At 38.0% G+C, this 23,849-nt stretch overlaps 1 protein-coding gene across 1 annotated transcript in view; it reads left to right on the forward strand.

Moving 5' to 3' along the window:
* The window catches only part of LOC134648622 (ankyrin repeat domain-containing protein 29), a 48,887-nt gene extending 29,442 nt beyond the window's left edge, over positions 1-19,445 (forward strand). Inside the window, exons 2-8 of the mRNA XM_063503112.1 lie at positions 9,016-9,126; positions 13,338-13,436; positions 16,377-16,475; positions 17,161-17,259; positions 17,658-17,855; positions 18,490-18,585; positions 19,266-19,445. Coding sequence (XP_063359182.1) covers positions 9,016-9,126; positions 13,338-13,436; positions 16,377-16,475; positions 17,161-17,259; positions 17,658-17,855; positions 18,490-18,585; positions 19,266-19,445 — 882 coding nt within the window. The remainder of the gene's footprint in view (positions 1-9,015; positions 9,127-13,337; positions 13,437-16,376; positions 16,476-17,160; positions 17,260-17,657; positions 17,856-18,489; positions 18,586-19,265) is intronic.
* The last annotated feature ends 4,404 nt before the right edge of the window (positions 19,446-23,849 follow it).

Here is a 23,849-nt window from a genome sequence, read left to right on the forward strand (position 1 = left end):
TTATTATTACTTATAAACTGTGTAAAAATGCTGTGAATTATTAGTATTATTACGATACCAAAACTGGGTATAAATAAGTAATAACTTCATTAATAACTCCTCTTACCCTCGATGCAAGAACAATACCAATTAATTTGTTCTAATAGCACAATTCCATGAATTGCGTAACATTACTCAACCGAAATGAGTACTAACGGATCGGACGCTGTCGAAACGACATCGAAATAGAGAGTTGTTTACTACTTGCCGCAAAAAAACTATCAATGAAGGTACTGCTTCGTGCTACAATACAAAATGACAAGAGCGAGTGGCTTTTAAGATTTGTGTTTCGTTTTAAGAGTTGGGGCCCGATCCGGATTTTATAATAGACATCTATTAGATATCTTGTAGACATCGCCAAGATACGACAACGATATGTTTAAGATCTAACCTGTCAAATTGACATTTCTGCGATTCTGGAGATACTCTTGAACGATTTCCACAAGATATTACTTAGATATCTAATTCACATCTAATAGATATCTAACACGATCTATCGTAAAAGTGACATTGGTTGCCCGAATTGCGCTGCAAAAGAGAACTAGTTGAAATCTAAAGTATAACGTATCTAGAATGGATCTAGTACGTGTCGTCTCTTGTGAATCTTGAAGTTCGAATACGGCAGTTGGTTAGTTGGAACATATTTATGATGCATCCGTAACACATTGATCAAAATAAAGAGGGACATATTATTAAGTATTAGTACTTGCCACATAAATAAAACATGGCCCAAAAATATGTTGACTAACAATTTTTAGGAATATTTTTCCTAGTTGCACGTATTTTACAAATTTGTAAGTATTATGTCATTAAAAATTAAGACTGCAATAATTTACAAGTAATTATAACAAAACGTTATTATCATAAAATATGCTTCTTTAGCTTTGATTATACACCGACAGAAATATTTGTTAAAATTGTCAACACTGTGCCTCTGTAAAAAAAAGTCAAGTTTTTTTTAGGCTACCCATTAGTAGAAGCTGGCTATATTTATAAATTGTGTTCTTGACAACATACTTACTATGAAGACATTTTATCTTCCATTGTGTATGTTATTTTTGTATCCTATTGTATATTATACGATTGTTGTGTTTAATACTGTTCATTTTATCTTTACAGGTACGGTATCCTAAAAGAAGTAACAGAAAATACTGGTAAATGAGGCGTGATAACATCAGAATACATCTCTCTACTTAAACTAGTTCCAAATTAGCAAAATCATTTCGCTTCCTTTGTTGTACCGGTCGTATATTTTTAAATACTATCAATCGTTTTCTCCAAGACATTGCGGAACCCTAAACCAAACAATAACAATCGGTAACTTAAAGCTACTGAACGAAAAACTTTCGCTTGATAAATTTTTGCCGTACCCATAGTCAACAAGTATTGTGTTTACTTTCATTGTATTGTGCGCTATGGCGTCAGTCAATGGGGTAAATTAGGCATTGTGTTTATTCACTAATATTGTGGTTTCATTGGATAAATGACATGCGATTGACAGAGAATAATGGTACGCTACATATATCAGTGGAAAACTTTTGTACCTACATATGGACTATATTTGATTAAGTATCAAATATAGTCCATATGTTCGAATGACTCTTTAGTCATTCTAGGAACACACCAGTGACATTATCAGCCTATATATAACACGATAACATGCCGTGTCATAAAGTTTGCTGAATTCGTAAAGTCCCCGAAAAAATAATTACGGTCGTGTTCAGTTTATTTTCCACGAATATTACTTTGGAGTTGGGACATTTCAGGAGTATCTTTTTAAAAGTGCTTATTTCTTTATGGAGTCCACACTAAAATAAGACCTTTTGAAAACACAGTCCTCATTTGGTAAAACTACCTACTTACAGTAGGTACTTACTAACATTAATGTTTTTAACAAAAACATAAAAGTAACACCTTTTTTAGGAAGTTGTTTATTTAGCAAGGCAGTGTTTATTTTTAAAGATCATCGAACTTCGTGGTTTCGGTAGCAAAAAGTGGCCGCGCGAGTTTTTTTCAATTTCCGTCCTAAGATTTACTAGGTAGAGTTGAAGTACAGGTTTTGGCGAATTAAAATACTTTAGTAGCTTTAAGTCTGACGTTGATATCGCAATTAACGACTTTACTTTATTACGTTATATGGTCAAATTTTATGAAGATGTTATTTAATATGAGAATATCAAATATGAGATGACAAACTATAAGAACTATACTGTTGAAACTTGGTAAGTAGATGTATTCTGTGAACCGCATTAAGATTTTTACACAAAAATAGAAAAAAAAAACAATAAATTTTGGGGATTCCCCATACTTAGAACTGAAACTCAAAATTTTTTTTTTCATCAAACCCATACGTGTGGGGTATCTATGGATAGGTCTTCAAAAATGATATTGAGGTTTCTAATTGGTAAAGGTTGAGAGACACTTCCAAAGTGGTAAAATGTGTCCCCCCCCCCTGTAACTTCTAAAATAAGAGAATGATAAAACTAAAAAAAATATATGATGTACATTACCATGCAAACTTCCACCGAAAATTGGTTTGAACGAGATCTAGTAAGTAGTTTTTTTAATACGTCATAAATCGCCTAAATACGGAACCCTTCATGGGCGAGTCCGACTCGCACTTGGCCGCTTTTTTATTGTAGAGAATAAGAGCGCGTCAAGGTAATTTTGAACACCTCGCCCGCTTAGCAACTTCTGCTACTGACTGTACGAGCGAAATATTAAAATAAGATTAAGAGAAATAAAATTTGTGGGCGCTCCTATATATCGACTGTACCTAATCGATGGCGACTGTACCTAAGTTTGACTAGACATTTCTAAGACTCGATATTAATCAGATATTCTTTTCCTGCCCTTTTTACGATCGTACTGTTTTGATAGAAACTTTTTCTACTCCCGTACTTTTATTTGTCATTTAAAGGGTCGTGCACACACCTTTAAAACCCTACCTTATAGTTGTCAAGACAAGTCTTTAGTCTATTCCCCAAAAAAGAATTTGTGCATACACGCAGTATCTTTTTGGCGATTTTACGATACTACGTGTAATGACCACTTAAAAAATATTGAATGAAATAGGTACAGTGTTCCCAACCTTATTTTAAATGTCATCTCTAACAAATAAGTGAATCATAGACATGTTTTTTTTTTTTAAATTTCATTCATTCATTCATTCTTTTCCCGCCCGTACCCTCCATTTTTGCTACTTCTTGAATTAAAAATATTTGTTAAATTTACAATTTTATTTCAATTTCAAAGTGCTTGGTCGTAGAAAAAGTATTGTATGCAACGTTGTTTAACTGAGTCAAAAAATACTCGTGGCGTCTTTATTAACAATTTTCGGCTTCGCCTCAAATTGTTACTCACGCCACTCGCCTTTTTTGACCACTCTTAAACAACGGTTGCATAATAGTATTTTAATAAAGACGCCACGAGTATTTTTTGACTCAGTTAAACAACGTTACTTTGAAATAAAATTGTAAATTTAACAAATATTTTTCATGTCATCTAGTGGACTTCTACCTACGGTATCTACCTGTTTTTAGTGATTCTTGTGCTATTACTGATATTTCTTCAGGCGTAGACACTAAGTTTTTGTCTTCATCCATTTTAACTTGAAAAACACACTGTTTTTTAACACAAAAGTTAAGTTTTCAGTCGACAGGCACAATAGTATTCATATTCAAGATTCACAATATTCAAGAAGTAGCAAAGAATGGAGGGCACGAGCGGGAAAAGAATGAATGAAATTAAAAAAAAACATGTCTATGGTTCACTTATTTGTCAGATATGCCATTTAAAATAAGGTTGGGAACACTGTATTTCATTCAATATTTTTTAAGTGGTCATTACACGTAGTATCGTAAAATCGCCAAAAAGATACTGCGTGTATGCACAAATTCTTTTTTGGGGAATAGACTAAAGACTTGTCTTGACAACTTTAAGATAGGGTTTTAAAGATGTGTGCACGACCCTTTAAATGATAAATAATAGTACGGGAGTAGAAAAAATACTATTACAATCCAAAAATGTTCCATTTCCAATTGACATGACATCCCTTCCTTGCTCATTAATCCAGACTTTTATAACATCTTAGCTTCATTCATCTTGTACAATGATATAAAAGTATATAGTCTTTTATAATACTAAGTATATCTATCATTTTGTATTTCATCTATTTCTATATATCTACCTGTCCACTACACTTTCCAAATTCCGAATTGCCTTTAATACTTGTTCCGCGTTTAATTTCCTTCCCTTTTACAATTTAGTTACTTACTTGACGTTGGCTACGGGCAACACCGCCCTCAAGTCCATAAAAAAAATCAGCTTTAGTCTGAGAAGAAGTCGTAAAACAGTTGTTTCAGCTGATTGATCTGCGCGGAAGCTTCTATTTGCGTGTCGTTGCCGAGTGAAAAACGTACGTTAATGCGCGCACGCACGTTTCCGGACATCTCAGCTTTGTACGGTCAAGTCTAAAATTATCTAAACATAGCTAACTCTAATTTAGCCATATTTTGAGAGGTGAAATCATAGGTCCATACTGAAAAACTTTTACTTACTATGGGACTCGGGAAATCGCAAAAAAAAGTTGTCTCTCCCATAGAAAACATTGATCTACAAAAATATATGAAAGCACTTTTTTCTCGTCATTTTGAGATATAGCAAACGATCTTTATAGTTAGGATAAGGATGTAGTTATTGCGATATAAGTTGGCGGAATTCAACGTTATAGTTTGGCCCAGAACTGTGACATTTCAAACATCTTAGACAAAGATAATCTTTGTCTTACGCTTGTACTAGCACCCAAAAAAAAGGGATGAGTATAATTTTCCTGGTTCTTACTGACCGACAAGTTGTGTTTGCCACACTGTAATATATGCTGTTCATATTATTTGACCACTTCTATCATCTAATACCTAAATATTCTCTTAATCAGGCATGTACAACCAATATAAACCAACCTAGATATAAAATAAATTAAATAGCAGTGAATTATAACATTAGGTAAAGCATTAGAATATTCAGAAATTCTAATTCAAAATGTGCTTCTGCAAGTTTGGTAGGTAATAAATGGGTTTGCTGATTAATTATCATTTAATGTGCAACCCAAATCTAAATGAAAAGCGTAACCCCCCGCAACATTGTATCGTAGCGATCGCCCACACTGTTAACTGTTCGTAAACCTTATTACAAAAGGCATAAGGTCCACGGATGTACAGTTTAGAGTATTACTGTGTGTACCCCTTGTTTATCATCTACCTGCTCTCAACAACTAGTAGGGGTTGACTAGCAACGCCTGGAGATTAGAGCATTCACCCCGGGATGCCACGTGTTACGAATTCTGAGTGGGATATTTAATTAAATGATACATGGTCTGTTTTTATATCTGAGATAAGTACTAAAAGACCACGACCTAGGCCAAATTTTTTATTTATAAGTTTTTATTTTTTAAGTGTTATTAAGTTTTTCATTAATAAGTACTAAAATAATATGGGCATGGAGAAAAATAGAAGGTATAAGCTGGAAAGAGAGGAAAACAAATACGGAAAATAGATTTGGTAGGTTAAAAGAGAACCTTGCTGAAAACGATTGAGAACAGAAGGGGAAACATGTTGGGGCAATACGCCACGATACTTACATAAAGTATAGAATTGAAGGAAGAATAGAAAAAAAGAGGCAGAAGAAGACCGAGACGTGCGTTTTTGGACCAGGCCAAAGAGAAAATCAATGTTAGTGACATATCAGGAGCTCAAAACAGTGGCAGAGAGAAGAACGGAATGACGGTTACTCCACCGACACCGACAAGAGCTAGGCTCTTAAAATTGTGATGATGATGATGACTAAAATCGATTGACCAATTCTCTATATGGAAGGTATTGGAATAAATTTGTACTGAAATGATCAATCGGTTAAACTAGGTGATGTTCGGATGGCAACTAAGTTAAATGAGAGTGACGAATTAAACGTCATACTTAGTTTACCTAATTGCGACAGTAATGAATTGAAATTCTGCATAAATATTAGGACAATAGGGAAATTCATTCAACTATCTACTTTATTGTTTACAAAACAAGGTATACAATTAAACGTATTTCATATTACAGCTCTCATGTTCAAAGCAAGCGTTTTCCAAAGAGATTTTAATTTGGGAGATCAAAGGTTCTTTGTTATAATTCGAACATGGACGAATGTCGTTTGAATGAAGCACGATTTCCACTTTACCGACAGGAGTATCACTTTAGGAAATGTGCACTACAATAAAATAGGGGAGGGGAGAACTGGTATAAATGGATACTGTAGGTACATTTTTTTTATTGATGAAAATGTTTCCATGGCATTACAGTTAGGGCTTATTTAGACGGCGCGCGAACTCGTATACATTGCATTTTAGTTACATTGCGGACCATTGAGGTTACATCAATTCAGCCGACCGATAAAATGACGCAATGTAATGAAACTCGTATGCGAGTTCTCGCACCGTCTAAATGAGCCCTAAAATAACGAATCGAACATATTTTTTTTTAGTTGTTAGTATAGCTATTTTTAATTTTGTTCATATGCGTTCGTGTACCTACTAATACTCATATAATATAGCCTGCAAATAACTCAGTGGATAAATCATCGTAATTCGACGCTGCGATAAAATTACCGTAAATGTAAAACTGATCCCATTATGACTCCGTCGATCAATCAAACGAAGCTATATCAAGAATGAACATTATTGATGGGTCTCGTCTAGGCATACGAGATGTCTCATAATAAAAATTAGTGAATACATCATTATTTGTTTGTTTTGTGAGAAAACTGATCTAAAGCTTGTAACGTAAAGCTTGCAGTCGAGCCTGAGGAAGGACCCCCGAAGGGCCCGAAACATGTCGCCAATAGCGACTATTAATTCAAATATTTCGACAGTTTTACAAACAAATGCTTTTCCTGTCTGGTCAGCAAGACCACGGTAAATTGAAATAGGAAATGCCTTAAACGAATTGAACGTGCAATTCCCGTATCGTAATCACACAGACCGGTCGAGCTCATTGGAGCCCCAATTCATCCGGTAAACAAACTATGTACAATGTAAACATAGATGGCTATTTCGCATTTATCCTGTACCTATGCACAATCCAGAGGGCCTGTGAAGAACATCACTACATAGTATAAAACAAAGTCTCTTCCCGCTGTCTGTCCCTATGTATGCTTAGATCTTTAAAACTACGCAACGGATTTTGATGCGGTTTTTTTAAATTAGAGTGATTCAAGAGGAAGGTGTATGTATAATTTGTTAACCCGTGCGAAGCCGGGGCGGGTCACTAGTGAAAAATAAATTTCGTTAGCTCCCTCTCTATCACCTTAGGGTCTCCCCACACCTATCGACGCAGGGGATCGGTATTAAGAGCCAATAGAAAAAAAGACGCCGCTCGGCGAGACTCAGCTCGGTCGATGCCTTAAGACGTTACGCCTTTTTCGCTCTTACTGCGTAGCTATTGCTGATTCTGCGTCGATAGTTGTGGAGAGACCCTAAGACCGATCGATAGAGGCAGATTGCATATAACTTCAGCGGCAGCGTTTGTCGAATAGTGGCGGCGCGCGCGCATATAACGGGCAACGGCACGGCAGACTAATTGCAGTTTATCGTCAGATGATAAGCGGATAATATACACACGCGATCTTAGATCCTATACAGGTTGATTCTTAAAGACTATCTAATGGGGCCAAGAATTCTAAACTTTCGTTTTGGTTCTAAGTGTAGGTAGTAAGTAGTAGTAAGTAAATTTATTGTACAAGATGTAAGTTAAAACCAATGTACATCAGGAAAACACAAATCTAGGACTAGGATTAGGGAGCATAACTTATTATTCTAAGGGACCTCTTCCAATTACCCAAAAAATAAGATAGCGATATATTCATTTGGCAATAATTAGCCGTACACAAAGCACTGAGGTATGCTGAGAGAATGATGATGATGATCATGAGACAGGGTGTACCCATGGCGATAGAGCACCTATAAAGTTTCGGAAAATAATCCGGGTCCGGTCGGACACAGCCTATTATGTATCAGTTGCCGAACTTGCTGATAATTACAAACACCCTGTATAATGCTAAAATATGCGTAGTCTATTTTTAGCCTCGCTCCTTTTAATAATGATTATTAAAGAGTAATTAATGGGCACATGAGAATGGGAGCGTACTATTATAATAGAAATTCCAATGAGAGTTAGTTATCCAACCGTGTACAACATGTGAACATAAGTATAAAAAAACTTCATCTTTTCCCGATTATCGGAAAAATATTATGATGGTGGCAAATAAGACTACGGCTTGCCAACTCTAAGGGTATGGTACTAGGTAAGTACTAGCCAAAATCAAGGGGATAGCTATCTCTGCGGTTCATATAGATATTAGGTAACGTAAAATGGGGTGAGTAGGGGCAAAACTGACATTCAAACCTACGATAGTAATACCTTTAAAACCGTGTCAGGTACAAAATGAATGTAAAATTTTTAGACTCTCCTAATCTAGATGAACTAATCCCCTTAATAATGGCTCCTAATCACGGCGCCCATGAACCGACCTTGGCCTGGCATATGAATCGTTTACCGGGTTGGACCGATTATTTCCCGTTATTCAGAGACATTAGATACACATATACTTACATATATGTATTGTAAAAATATTTTTACCATTTTAATGCTTTGATTCAAGGAAATTTCTCATATCTCGTGGTATAGTTACATATTCTTGTTACAGTAATAAAGTTAATAAATAAAGTTCTTTTGTTGCAAAAATTGGCGTGAAGAGTAGATTATTGCGTTATTATTGTAGATACACGACTTTTGTTATGAACAAACTCCATAAAAGTATTACTGTTTCTGAAGAATTTTCTAAAATACGAGGTCTTAAATTTGCTTACATATACATGTTACTCCCAATTTATCATAATACCTAATAGAAAATAATGCTAATATTTTGTTGTTACAGAAAGAATCTCGTACAGATGTGCAGTTCCATCTGGCGGCGTTACGCGGAGACTGCGAGCGGCTGCGACAACTGCTTGACACGGGGAAGGTTCACATCGATTCGAGAGATCGGGTAAGTTTGACCTATAAAATAAATATTATAGGACATTATTACACAAATTGACTAAGCCCCACGGTAAGCTCAAGAAAGCTTGTGTTGTGGGTACTCAGACAACGATATATATAATATACAAATACTTAAATACATAGAAAACAACCATGACTCAGGAACAAGTATCTGTGCTCATCACACAAATAAATGCCCTTACTGGGATTCGAACCCAGGACCGCAGCTTCACAGGCAGGGTCACTACCCACTAGGCCAGACCGGTCATCAAAATGTCATGTCAAAACGTCAAAACCTCTAAATCTATTCCATACCACAGAATAAATAATATTACTAGGTACAGAAGATTCAATCCCTAATTCCACCTGTCTAATTTCTTGGTCCAATGTGCATTGCGTCTCACACTGGCACTAAGCAAAATGTGAGACGCATTGGACAAAGATATTGGACGGATGGAATACCACCCAAAAGTTTGGGAGTAAGAGGGGGGACATGTCTGCCGCATGCACCCACAGAGTCAGAGGTGGGTCAAAATAGCGACAGTGTGGGAACAGCAATTGGGCCTGGGCTTGCAAGCTCAGGCCCAATTGCTCAAAACCATCTGTGTCAGATGTTTAAGCAGAGAAGCAGAGACTTCGAATAACATTCACATGCCTACAGTACGTCTTTACAAGACAAAAATATATTTACATGACCTTATTTTCAGTGTCTTAGCCTGTTAATATATTTTAGAACAACTCAACCTCAAGCTTTAGTTCCGCTGATACTGCCTGGCCCACTTACAGTTATTTTATTACTGGTGGTACTCGTAAAATGCGTTATAGCTACTTACTAATGTTAGGAGTTAGGTTTTAGGATGCAATTAAAAGGCTACCAGCGATCTTGCTAAATATTATGGGCCAAAAATCAACTTAAAAATACATTTCTTTTCGAGACAAGTTGTGATTTCGTATTAATCCCGTCTTGAATGAGGTGCTCTTCACACCATACAATTTGTCTTGCATCTGAATCTAACGAAAAAAAAATCGTCAAAATAAAAATCGGTCCATAATAGTAAAATATACCTAGTACCTACCTATCATAGTCAGGTCAGACATATCAAAATCATCCTGTTCGTTCTTCTGATTCTTCTCCAACACCATGGAACGCTTGATTTTGGTTTGAACTGCTTTGGTTTGAAGCAATATTGGTGACATTGGCCATATTGTTTCATCCGCTTCGCTGGATTACAACCATCTTCCCCACGTTGTCCCGGCATTTCGCCACGGCTCATGGGAGCCTGTGGGGTTCGCTTGGCAACTAATCCCAGGAATTGGCGTGGGCACTCGTTTTCGCTGTATTACAACCAATGCAAGTATGCAACTAATAGAATGTCCGCTTCAGTAGACAGGCAGCTTAAGGGCCAATGGAGGTATTTTTTCCCCGCTCTCCGCTTATGCCATGAGGCATGAACCCGCCACACAAAAGCGTTAATAGCGAACTTATGACGTGCCATGCGATCAGCAGCGGGAATATATATCGTAACGGTTGCGTAATGTTTGGATTATAACACAGTGTATAATGAAACCGATTTTTATTTATTTACGGTGCCTTAATGACTTTCGCTTGTGCCGTGGGACCGTGACTTGCTATAACGAAATGTGTGAATGATAGGTGATAGGTTGAAAAGTAAGTAAAAGTTGGATATGACACCGTAAGATTGTGAACCCGTCAGTTTACGATCTAACGTAGGTTAAGTTAGTTTATAATCTCCCTATACCGTCAGTTTATAATTTAACTAGCGAGATTATAAACTGACGGATGTTTACAATTTTACGGTGACAGATATAAATAATGACTCGCGTCGCGCTAGACCGGGCCGTGCCGAAGCGTCCGACATGTCATTTTTTATGACGGCTGATCGGTGATCACGTGGTGCTTTCCATAGAAAACGAAGCGCCGGAAGCTCCGGGCTGGCCCCGGCCCGGTAACGGAACGGTAACGAAAATCATCCTTAAAGTAAATTTTACTTATTTTGATTCGGACTATTATATTTTAACGCTCACTATAAGGTTCGTTAAAATACATAGGTATCTATTGTAATTTGTACGTAATTTCGATCACTTATTTCTTTGCAAAGTAGTAATTTTACCGCGTAGGTAATTTTGATATCGTTGTTTAGGGGAAAGTACCTAGTCATAACTCGAGAATACGTTGACATAGACATAGAGAAATACTTATAGGCACTCTTGTGACGGCATGATTATTAATTAATAACAATGTCTCTTTGAGAAACTACGATTGATCTTAAAAGCTCTATCCTTCAAGACTTGACTTTGCATCGTAAACTGTCATAACCGCAATGTAAATCAGCCCTTAGCACCGCGTCATAACGCGTCCGGCGCAGTGTAAATCTGCCTTTAACGAAGGCTTTATGAGCAATTATGTACAAGTTATGTGTCCTGTGTGAAGCTATTGTGCGCAGGATTCACATGTACAGTCAGCAGCAGAAGTTGCCAAGCGGGCGAGGTGTTTAGAATTACCTTGACACGCTCTTATTCTCTTAACAATAAAGTCGCGTCAAGATCATTTTGAACACCTGGCCCGCTTAGCAACTTCTGTTGCTGACTGTACTACAACATTCAGAAAATAGGCAATATGTATCTATAGGTACTTACCTATGTAAGAAACATTAAAAGTTATAGATAGTACAATATCTAAGTAGGAACGTGTCTATGGCGCATTGAATATAAAAACTGTAAAAAGGCATATTTTTTCCGTTGGACTATTTATAAACGTCTGACAGCCATATTCGAACTTTAAAATACGTCAAATATTAGATATGGAAACGATATAGATTGGATATCTCAGTGTCAAACAAGTGTCAAAAGTGACGTTTTTGTTTGAAGAAACGTTTCGTTTCCATATCTAATTTTTGACTAGTCTTAAAGTTCGAATATGGCTGCAATTCTAAGCAACAGAATTTTAATATCATGCATGTATAACTGCATAAAACCGTAGCACAGTAAGTCAGTAACATTAGCATAACACATGAGTACTTATCCACGCCAACTAGACCGTTGCAATGTTCACGGTGCATATATAGCAACTGCAGGGAGATTCATCTGGCCGCGATTCCACACTGCATTCTACACATGACCGTAATGAGCTATTTACAGTGTTTGTCGTAAGATTTTGGTCAAAAGTTGTAAGTTATTAACATTAAAAGACGAATATATCGTATGAAAACTGTTTAAGTAGGTACCGTAGGTAAAAAAATAATAATTATTTCATTTAATGCATGTTAAAAGATGTGTCCCGCTGAGTTTCTTACCGGTCCCATATTGGGATACCCTCCTACTATTTAGGAGGGAATTAGGTAAATCTTCTCAGGTCAGAGGTGTAGGGTTAGAACCGGCATAGCTTTATGGCGTATCTTTACTTGAAAATAGTTGTAATGTAGAACTAGCCTTATGACCAAATTTTGCAAGTATAACTGGCCTTAAAATGTATAGTTTATGATGGTTCATTATTTTGTAAGTGGGTAGATTTGCACAGTGTAGTTTTTCCTCAGTCACCCGTTGACCACGAACGCTGTAAAGGGTTCGAAACGTCGGGATGTAGTATAAATTCAATATACGCGATATAATCCATTTTAGTCGTTTTATTTCAAATGAGACTAATAAATCCAGAAATAAGTAGCTCATGTGGCATGATTTCTCTACAAGCAGAAAGCCATGAAATTTTAATAAAACACTTCGCTTAGTACGAAGCAGCTTATATAGCGGCTAGAATCGGCTAGATGTTTATGGATAAATTATGTGAAAAACAGTGATTAATTCTACAAGCGGAAGATTTCTTTGAAAGAATGTTAATTCGTTTAATGCTTGAATAACCTTGATTATTTTATGAGTTTGAGTAAAAAATGCTAAAGATGAAGATAAACGGTATATGTATAATTTTTATGTATATACCTACTTAAATACAAATGTAAAGAGAGACAGCCTTTTCTGCCAACAAACTGTTATACAGCTTAGAATTAAATAATTAAACTCCAGAGGCCGTGAGTTCAGATCTTACCGAAGACAGTAATTTTTCCACTTAAATTTATTCTAAGCTTAATACATCGTTCGCAGACGTTTCTGCTTGTTAAGAAATTAAATCTGTTATAACAGTTTGGTGGAGGTTGCACCTATGTAAAAATATGCTGTTTTTGAATATATGTTTTTTTTTTTCAGGATGGCACCACACCCCTAATCCTTTCTGCCGCGATGGGCCATACGGAGTGTGTTAGAGAACTGCTCGCGCAAGGGGCAGACCCGGCCTGCAGTAGAACGGTATGATTCACTCTTTTATGTCACTATTATTCATTGATCAAGTGCGTCACTTCACTAATATAAAAAATATATATACTGCTGAATGTACCTAACGTGCCATTGGTCTGTGGGCCAGATACATACCAAGTGAGGAAAACCCACGTCCGGATAAAAATCCATGAATGACACCCACGTAATGCGAAATTTGCCCCAACCGCATGATTTCGCATCCAGTAAGAAATGAGAATCATTTAGTTTGCAGTGGGCCCAACATAATTAGGGCGAGCGAAGCGAGCCCTATCACTATTCGACAAACTATGCATTCTTGTGGTACACTTTACGGAAAAACTACTGCACTGTTAGGTTTGAGATTTAACATAGTAATTTAAATTCATGTCTAGATGTGTTATCAAACATAAAAATATCATTTTATAAACCTAAAAAAATTAAATAATGTAATAACACTTTGTATTACTACTAGCGCCATCTGTTGGCAAAATAATGAATTAACATTCGTGCTAATTAATTATTTATTTCTCTAACAGATGGCGTTAGTAGTAAAAAAATAAATATTGGACGTCGTAATACAAATTGACTAAGCCCCAGAAAAGCTCAAGAAGGTTTGTGTTGTGGGTACTCGGACAACGATACCTATGTGGTGTTTTCAATTTCATGTCGATGGTGCTTATACGCCATTAACAACGATGAATACAAAAATGGGTTAAAATTTTGGAATCAGACCCACCTCGCTTCGCTTGGTTTGATTCCCAATTTAGCATAGAGTTTGTGCGGAAAGAGAAGAGTCGTGGATTGTATTGGGCCCCATACATTCCACGACTCTTCTCTTTTCGCACAGACTCTATAAGTTTTTGTGAATACCTACTAGAACAATCAATCTTGCTGTATATTCACTGCGGAGGTCAATTTACTCATATGTTTTGTGACGCTGATGAACTGATCAGTCATGTTAAGTTAACAAACGTAAATCGGGTATTTTTAGTTCGAGAAACAGTTTTGGCGCCATTCATTTATTACGTAAGATGATTTTGGGGCGGAGGGGGGGTCGCAATTTTTTCTTACTAGGGGGTGGGAGAGGGTTTTTATAGTTCTTACGTAAGTAAGATCACAAAGATGCGTTTTTTTTAATTTCTACGAAATTATGACGTTTAAAATAATAATAATACTTCCACACTCTATGCTATAAAACACGGTGCAGAGTTAGCTTAAACGAGCTCAAGTACCTTTGTCCTGTACAAACGTACGTACAAATAAATATTCATAAAAATATTTTTTTTGAATAATAAACACTAAAACAAACCAAACGTGTACTCATGTTTTCCTTAAGATTCTAACGTAATATATGCTAATATAGGAGTGAGAGGGGGGTCAGCCTATTTTTATTATTTTTTTACATATAGGGAAGGGGGTCAAAAACTGGCCAAAATGGTCTTACGTAATCAATGAATGGCGCCTTTAGTGTTACTATTGCTTGGAACAGCTAAAATTATAAATTATAAATAAAGATCAAATTATAATACACACTTCAGCGGCTTAGGGCCGATATACACCACTGCAACTTGTATGGGAACTACACGCCAACTGCACGCCAATTGCAACGTCGGCGTGCAGTTCAACAAAATGGCCAGAACCCTGGCAGTTCCTAGTGGAACTCAGATTTGGTGCAACACAGGCACACGCTGTCTTAATCAATCGACACGTCTTGATGAGCACTTATAGAGCTGATGCCGAACCTTAGCTGTACCGAGTGGAACTCAGGTTTGATGCAACATAGAGACACACGATGTTTTGGACATCCGACTCGTCATGATGAGCACTTGGGAGAGCAGTACCCAAGATAGAGCTGATGCTGAACCCTGGCACTACCTAGTGGAACTCAGGTTTGTTGCAACATAGGCACACGCTGTTTTGGCCATCCGACTCGTATCGATGAGCACTTAGGAGAGTAATACCCAAGATAAAGCTGATGCTGAACCCTGGCTGTACTTATTGCAACTCAGGTTTGGTGCAACATAGACACACGCTGTTTTGGACAACCAACTCATCATGATGAGCACTTCGGAGAGCAGTACCTACCCAAGATAGAGTTGATGCTGAACCCTGGCAGTACCTAGAGTGGAACTCAGGTTTGTTGCACTTAGGAGATTAAGTACCCAAGATAGGTTTGGTGCAACAGGCACACGCTGTTTTGGTCATCTGACACGTCTTAATGAGCACTTAGATAGAGCTGATGCTGAACCCTGGATGTACCTAGTGGAACTGTGTGTGTGTGTTTATGTGCGGAGCAGCGTGATTACCGCCAGTAGGTGTCCAGACGGGATAGTTTTTCGCTCAACTGTGTGGTGTGGACGCAAAAATTAAATTCAAGGAAATTGGCTCGCTGACCCAACATTATGTAAGAATGCCAGTTGGCTTCCTTACAAAAAGTACTGGGCGACCGTGTAGGATGTAATAATAAGCGCTTATGAAATTGTATATTATATGTGGATGATATTGGCAATTTGATTTTGTCGTCTGGACACGTTTTTAATGGACAAAGTGAAAGCTGTAACAGACAGGCGTACCAGACAGCAACCGGGGTCCGGTTAGTATATTTCTTTCTTGCTCTCACTTATAGCTGCGTTCTTAACGGGCCCACTCGATCGATCATGGAACAAGCCTCGGACTGGATCAAAGTCGCGGTCCGGTACGTTTAGGTAGGAAAACTCCGCGAGCCCTTACAAAGCTCTGCTTTTTGCTAGTTTTAAACAGATTTCTAAACATAAATGAAATAGAAGCGTTGAACTTAAATTTGGTGGTGCACTGAAAAATCATCTGATGATGATAAGTCTATTTACCTATTCCATATCATATGTTGTCACAGTAAAAACACTAGATGGCGATACTATATTTTCACAGTGAAAACTCACATCCCCTTTATGCTCAGTACGTCGTCTATGTCAGACAGGAACGAGTGCGTTATTCTTCGCGGCTCAGGGTGGGTTCCTCGACATCGCGCGGCTACTGCTCGACGCGGGCGCCGGCATCGACGCTCCGAGTACGGTCAGTTGATAATGAACTCTATTATAAAGGCACACAGGCTATTTATGCAGTGCATCCAAGAGAAAACATGGTGGAGGCGCTATTTATCACGGTCTTAACCCACTACATCCATCCAGCCTTCTGAACTGAATCCTCCATGTATCGCTAAGTGTAAGGCCTGAGTGGACGCTAGAGTTGGGCGTGCAGCGGGGCGGGGCGTGCGGCGTGCATGTTAAACAAATGCAAGCGTCTAGGAACGGCCTTGTACACGCTGCTCAAATTACTTGTGAGCCCGACGCCACGCTGCACGCCCCGCCGAACGCTCCGCTTCAAGCGTCTACTCAGGCCTTAGGTACACTAATACGCCAAGACCATCTGTAGCTTATCAGTGACCTTACTTGGCCAGTTTTCCAGACGCAGCCATTGCTATGCTGTCCTTTCTAGAATTTCAAGGTTTATGTACTTCTGCCCAGCCCTGACCGAGTGGCCTAGTGGTAATAAACTTTAACCGCGTAAGCTGAAGACGCCGGTTCGATTCCGGCCTGGTCACTTTTTCTTTAGTACAGAATATGACATTTATTTCAGTTTATGGGCTTCTGGTCAATCATCTGCCACAGTCACGGCATAAGACTGTGTTGACTATAGCAGACTAAACCGAGCTTTGTTTTTGAGAGCCTTAGTGAATTTTTTTTTTGTCACGTTGCAGGATGGCGGGACCCCGTTGTTCGTGGCGTGCCAATGCGGACATCTGCCTGTCGTTGAAGAGCTGATCGCGAGGGGAGCGAATGTCAATTCTGCCATGAAGGTAACCATTTAAAAATCTTTGACCAGCTTGACCCACACTGCATGCCTCAGATTTGTCGTATGAAAAGCTTGTTAAAAATTCTTACAATCCTCACCATAATATAGATGCGAAGACACGGACATTAGATGCTCTTTGAAAATCGAAACTCGGCTATCTCGCTCTCTTTATCGCTCGAATACTTATCCTATGCAAGAGTAATAGAGAGGTTAGATAACGAAATTTTGATTTTCTTATTACGCGGTAGACCCTCAGATCGTGAGTAATTGTAATAGTGGCGCCCCCTACGCAGAGTTCCGCCAAAAATACGGCGGATATAGGTTTGGTTATGTGTATCTGGCTGTAGCACTGTGATCGGTTCATTGCGTTGGTTTTTATTAAATTTAATCATTATTTTTCAGGACAAAGCCACCCCTCTCTTCATAGCAGCTCAGAACGGCCACGAAGAAGTCTGCCGAACATTACTCACAGCTGGCGCTAGAGTAGACTCCGCACGTGCCGACCGCGCCACTCCGTTGTGGATAGCGGCGCAGTGCGGACACGACCATGTCGCTAGGACATTGCTAGCTGCCGGTGCGAGGGTCGACCAGATACGACAGGTTGGTAATAGAATAGGTAGAACATGTTAAGAAACCAGGTTCAAGACAGTAGAACTAGTGGGACTTTTCTTCGAAATCCCTGGGAAGTCTGCCGAACATTACTCACAGCTGGCGCTAGAGTGGATTCTGCTCGCGCCGACCGCGCCACTCCGTTGTGGATAGCGGCGCAGTGCGGACACGACCATGTCGCTAGGACATTGCTAGCTGCCGGTGCGAGGGTCGACCAGATACGACAGGTCAGTAAGAGAATAGAACAAACAGTCACTCTTCATTAGCGAGAAAGAGAGTTGCCTGAACTCTCGCGCAACTACCCGATATATTTTTCTTGCCTCAACCTCACAAGGTGACAATAGCGCGCTTCGCCATCAAGTCGCTATGTGTCTCTCTATCACTCTTCTATATTAGTGTGACGGTGACAGTTGCGTTTCGTTCGCTACGTATATGTTGTCTACGGGTCTGTATAGAAAGAACTATCTTTGTTATGCCGCACATTATTTGAATTCCGACTGCATTTTTGTTTAACAAATGCGGTCTCCGAAATACGTTAACGAATATCAATCAAGAATTTACTAATTTCAATTGGTGCCATGACCAGGATTGTCGAGTCAATAACATGTGACGTTTCTGATTTCAGGATGGAGCCACGCCGTTGTTTAAGGCGGCGCACAAGGGCCACGCGGCCGTCGTTGTTGAGCTGCTCAAGTACAGGCCCAATCTCGGCCTGTTGCCAGTAAGTAGTGTTTTTAACTTTAACTTCGGCCGCCCAGACAACAAAACTTGCCAAAACAAAATCAGTTTTGAATTGTCAAAATTAAAATTAGAATGGAATGGGTAATTTTATAGGCCTAGCACATGATTGGCACGACAGTATCTCGTGGCGGGGTAGACTATTCGTCTTTTTGCTCACTATGTTAATTAAAGAGGGACGGGTAGTCTATCTCGCCGCGAGATACTGTCGCGCTAATCATGTGCTAAGTCGGCTGGCTGGATGGTTAGAGGATAAAAGATAAAAATCAGTTATAATTTATTCATTACTTTAATAATGTTTTGTAAATGGAATAAAATGTAGATATGGATTAGTTTTGAGGAATAAATATTGCAATCGTATTCAAAATATGGTACGCATCTATCTTGTGCCTCAATTCATAATTAATTCCTTTTTTTAGCCATTTTTCAAACTCTAGTTATACTATAGTTAAACACTGATCAACTCTGAAAACCCACCATACTTATATTCAACGTGGTAACGCTGCTAGTGTGATGGGTACCTTTGCGCCAGGGACAACTCGCGGGGGACTTTTTGACTAGGCTTAAGCTAGTCTTAAGTTGTTATTGTTTTTTGTATTTGTATTTTGACTTTTATTGAATAAACGTATAAGATTTTACCAATACATGTTTTATCTATTCCAGAACGGTCAATCCGCGCTGCACGGCGCCGCCATGTTCGGGCAGCTCTCGTGCGTGAAGCTGCTCGCGCGCCGCAGCGACCTGCGCCTGCGCAGCGCGGCCGGACTCACGCCGCTGCACGCCGCCCTAGCTGCCAGGAAAAACGATGTGGCTGCTTATTTGAAGAGGCTGGATGGCTCGTAGCGGGTCTAGTGGAAATTATGATGAAAATTATGATGTAAAAGTCTTACCGGGAACTTAATCTTTTGGACGCCAATGACCGATATATCCGCACCGTAGGTTCGACGCCAGACCGATTAATCGGTCACAAACCATAGAGCATCATAGAGCGACTGGTCAGGTAAGTGTATTGCCGATAGTACCTACTTAATACCTTACACAGTAGATTAAGGAAGATTGTTGAGTGCTACCGTTCGCCAACAAACTGTCATGCAGTTTGGCGAAAGAAGATGTGTAATGTATTGCTGTGTATTTTTTTATTGAGTAAATAAATTTAAAAAAAAAAATAGACCTAGGTGCATATGCATAAAGTTTAATTTCAGTTTTGACACTTCGGTGACGTGGCATCTGAGAGACAGCTTTTGTGTTTGACACGGCGTCGAAAAGGTTAACACATTCAGTGCCGAAAACCCGACTATCGGGTATTTTATGATTTCGTTCCCAGGCCGGACGACCCGATAGTCGGGATCGGGGTACTACAGCTTTATATGACGAAATTTTTGTGGCCTGGCGCGGATTTCTTCTTTGGCTGGGTGGCAATGAATGTGTTAATATAGAGCACAGTAAAGCCTGACCAGGAATATGTGATCACGCGCCATGTTGCGGAAATTCACTGGAACTAATTTTTTCCTACTATATTGAACTGTCACCCTATAGATGAGAATAACAGCGCCCTCTTGACAATGATCATATATTACTGGTCAGGTTTTACCGCTGGTCGATACTGAGTCAATTCTAGAATTTCCCACAAAGGAAAAAAATACACCTTATGATTTTTTTCTCGTTTCACGACTCATTTTGTAACGTCAAATGTTGGCAAGGTTCCTGATAAGATTTTCTACAATACTACTGAAAAATTTAATAAAACGAAAGGATCTGTTATAAAATCTCATATATTCACAACGCATCGCAAAATATAACTATTTTGTATTCATATACACCACTAACCGTAGATATAGTCATATCCTAGCTTTACACCCGCCTTATGCATACATACCTCACTTATACTAACCTAGATCTGTGCTATAACCGCGAAAATCGAAGTTCGCAAATTGCGGGCATCTTTCTCTGTCACACTAATTACGCCTTCATTGGAGTAAAAGAGAAAGATCCCCGCAATTCGCGAATTCGCGGTACGTCCTCTGTTCATAGTTCACTATATTAAAATTAATCACTAATCGACAAATATATATGACTATTCCATTCAAAAATAAGGTACAGTCAGCATCAAATACATAGGGACGGCCAAAGTGGCCAAATTTATCGGAGCACATCCTTATAATTATGGTACATCATAACATTTCAATATATTTGTCAACTTATAGAAATTTATTTATATTTGGCAGCTTAAAGAAATGCGAAATGTCGATTCTCATTAAATGCTAAGCAAAATCCAACAAGTTACATACATTTCTGAACAAAATACTTCAAGACCTCGATTTTGCCTCCATCCCACTAACCCGGGTTTAACCGGTTAAATCGTTAACTCAATGTCAAATTGTATTGGAAACCATGGTAACTCCAAGTTTAACCGGTTAACCCCGGGTTAGTGGGATGGTGCAAGAGGCCCTAAACCTTACATTCGTATATAGGTAGTTTTAATTTTATTCTGTCAATTATGCCTTAAAAATCTTAAAATGCAATTATGAGTACTTTTTGTTTTTGTTATGAAATTATTAGTATTTAATTTTAATCATCAAGGTTTTACTTCAGTAGTGATCGATGATCATTTTAACTGTACATTTTTAGTACACATTAATCTTACTTTAAGGTTAAGTTTCTTTAGACTCTTTTGAGTTAATTGGTGCTGTTTTAAGGCCAGAGCACATCGGCTGCGTGTGCGTGACGTGCGCGTGCGCTAAAATGTTGGAGCCGCACACGCACACGTTACGCAAGCGGTGTGCCGTCTCTCATAAGGATCTGTATATTACAACGCACACGTGCACGTCTACGCACACGCATCCGGTGTGCACAGGCCTTTAGTCTTAAGCGAAACATACAAGTACACTTCATTTATAATTTAATACTAGTCAACCATGCATATATTGTATATTCAGAATTTCAATTTGAATCTAAAAAATGTATGCCATCAAGCTTGACGTTTTTAAGAACAAAACCAACATAATTTATCACAATCTTTTTTCGTAGATCATAAATAATTTAAATTCAAATATCAGGTTACCAACTACAAAAATTAATAATGAAGTACATAAACTACAAAATCTTACTGTAAAAGTTGTATTTTGTAGAAATAAGGCACTTTTGTACTGTTTTTCTGTAATTGGGTTAAGTTTTTATGTTAAACAATATTTTATCGTGTACATTTAATACATAAAACTGGAGGTATGATAAAAATTATACCTATTTGTGTCATCTAACATCTTTCATACCTTAGTCTTAATATTGTTTTATTTTTATTGATATTCTAACCGTCCAATAGGCATGTTCATTTGTTCATACATTAGTTTTTAAGAGTTGTAAATAATATAAAAACGCGTATTTTAACCGCTCAATGTAATTAAGTGTTGTATGTATTGTATTTAATCGAAATTTCGTTATTAAACGCACGAATGTAATGTAATACGATCGCATAATCGAATCTAGCACGAAATTTTAACATAATCTATACATTTATAAAATAATGTCCCCGCCGCGTCTGTCTGTTGATATGTTCGCGATAAACTCAAAAACTTGATATTATACTTGGAGAGTTGAGGGGTGAAATTTATAAGGATGAATCTCAAAATTGAATTTGTGAAATTCCATTTAATACCTACTTTAAATCCTTGTAAAGAATCTCAATCTCAAAAAGAATAGAGTTAGAGCAAGAAAAGACTGCAACGATTTTGATATTGATTTTGATTTATGCGTCATAATTTTATACAAGATTGACGTTTAAAATAACACTTGCGTGTGCTATCAAAATCGTTGCAGACTTATCTTGGTCTAACTCTTTTACACAATACATTGAAGAAAACGTTTGTTTAAAACTTAGAAATAATATCTTCACTTGAGAAAACTGCGTTACATTTTATACACATTACATATAATACATTTTACTCAAGAAATGAAATAGAATGTGAATAATGCATTTGTTTCATTTCCATAGGAATATTTAAAGAAATGTGACGTCCCACGGGTAAAGGTACCTTATGGCCGTTGGCGCTTACGCTATTATTAACGCCGCTCCGCTGCCGCGCGCTATTATTATTGCGGCGCTATGCGACGTAAGCGCCAAGTGCCATAAGGTACCTTTTGCCGTGGAACGTCACAAATATGTAAATCTCAGTTTAGTTACATGGACTGACTGTAGGTAAGGTTGAATAGTTGTAAAGTTTTTATTTATGTTACGGAAATATAGTTGTTTTCCATATTTAATGATTGTTTTATTTCAACGTTTTCAGTCTTTTTTGGAAACCTAATAAATATAAATAATACTGATAGATTGATAAATGTTTGCTCCATAAACAATACCTTACCGATGTTTAGTAAGACTAAAATATATATATTTATTGTACATACAGTTTTCCGATGGCTGAATTTACGGCTGTTAGGGCAATATTATAGATTATATTATTGATAATTACCCATTAAATGGGCGTTTTTTTTTTGTTGTCCCCTACACTTTTTTTCAAATTTGGGATTTTTGTGTCCCAAAATTTCCATACATTTTTCGATCTATCCATTGCGCGACCGCCATACAAAATCTATGAAAAATGGTGACGTAATGGAAATAAAAACCTTAGGACACTTTTTTTCTCCTATTAGGACAGAAAGAGCTCGTGATTCTGAGTAGAAATAACATAAAAAACCGGCCAAGTGCGAGTCGGACTCGCGCACGGAGGGTTCCGCACCATCAACAACAAATAGAGCAAAACAAGCAAAAAAACGGTCACCCATCCAAGTACTGACCCCGCCCGACGTTGCTTAACTTCGGTCAAAAATCACGTTTGTTGTATGGGAGCCCCATTTAAATCTTTATTTTATTCTGTTTTTAGTATTTGTTGTTATAGCGGTAACAGAAATACATCATCTGTGAAAATTTCAACTGTCTAGCTATCACGGTTCGTGAGATACAGCCTGGTGACAGACGGACGGACGGACGGACGGACGGACAGCGCAGTCTTAGTAATAGGGTCCCGTTTTTACCCTTTGGGTACGGAACCCTAAAAATCCCAATTTTGAAAAAAAAAGTGTAGGGGACAACAAATAAAAAAGCGGCCAAGTGCGAGTCGGACTCGCCCATGAAGGGTTCCGTATTTAGGCGATTTATGACGTATAAAAAAAAACTACTTACTAGATCTCGTTCAAACCAATTTTCGGTGGAAGTTTACATGGTAATGTACAACATATATTTTTTTTAGTTTT

Source organism: Cydia amplana, chromosome 6, assembly GCF_948474715.1.
Source record: "Cydia amplana chromosome 6, ilCydAmpl1.1, whole genome shotgun sequence".
NCBI lineage: Eukaryota > Metazoa > Arthropoda > Insecta > Lepidoptera > Tortricidae > Cydia > Cydia amplana.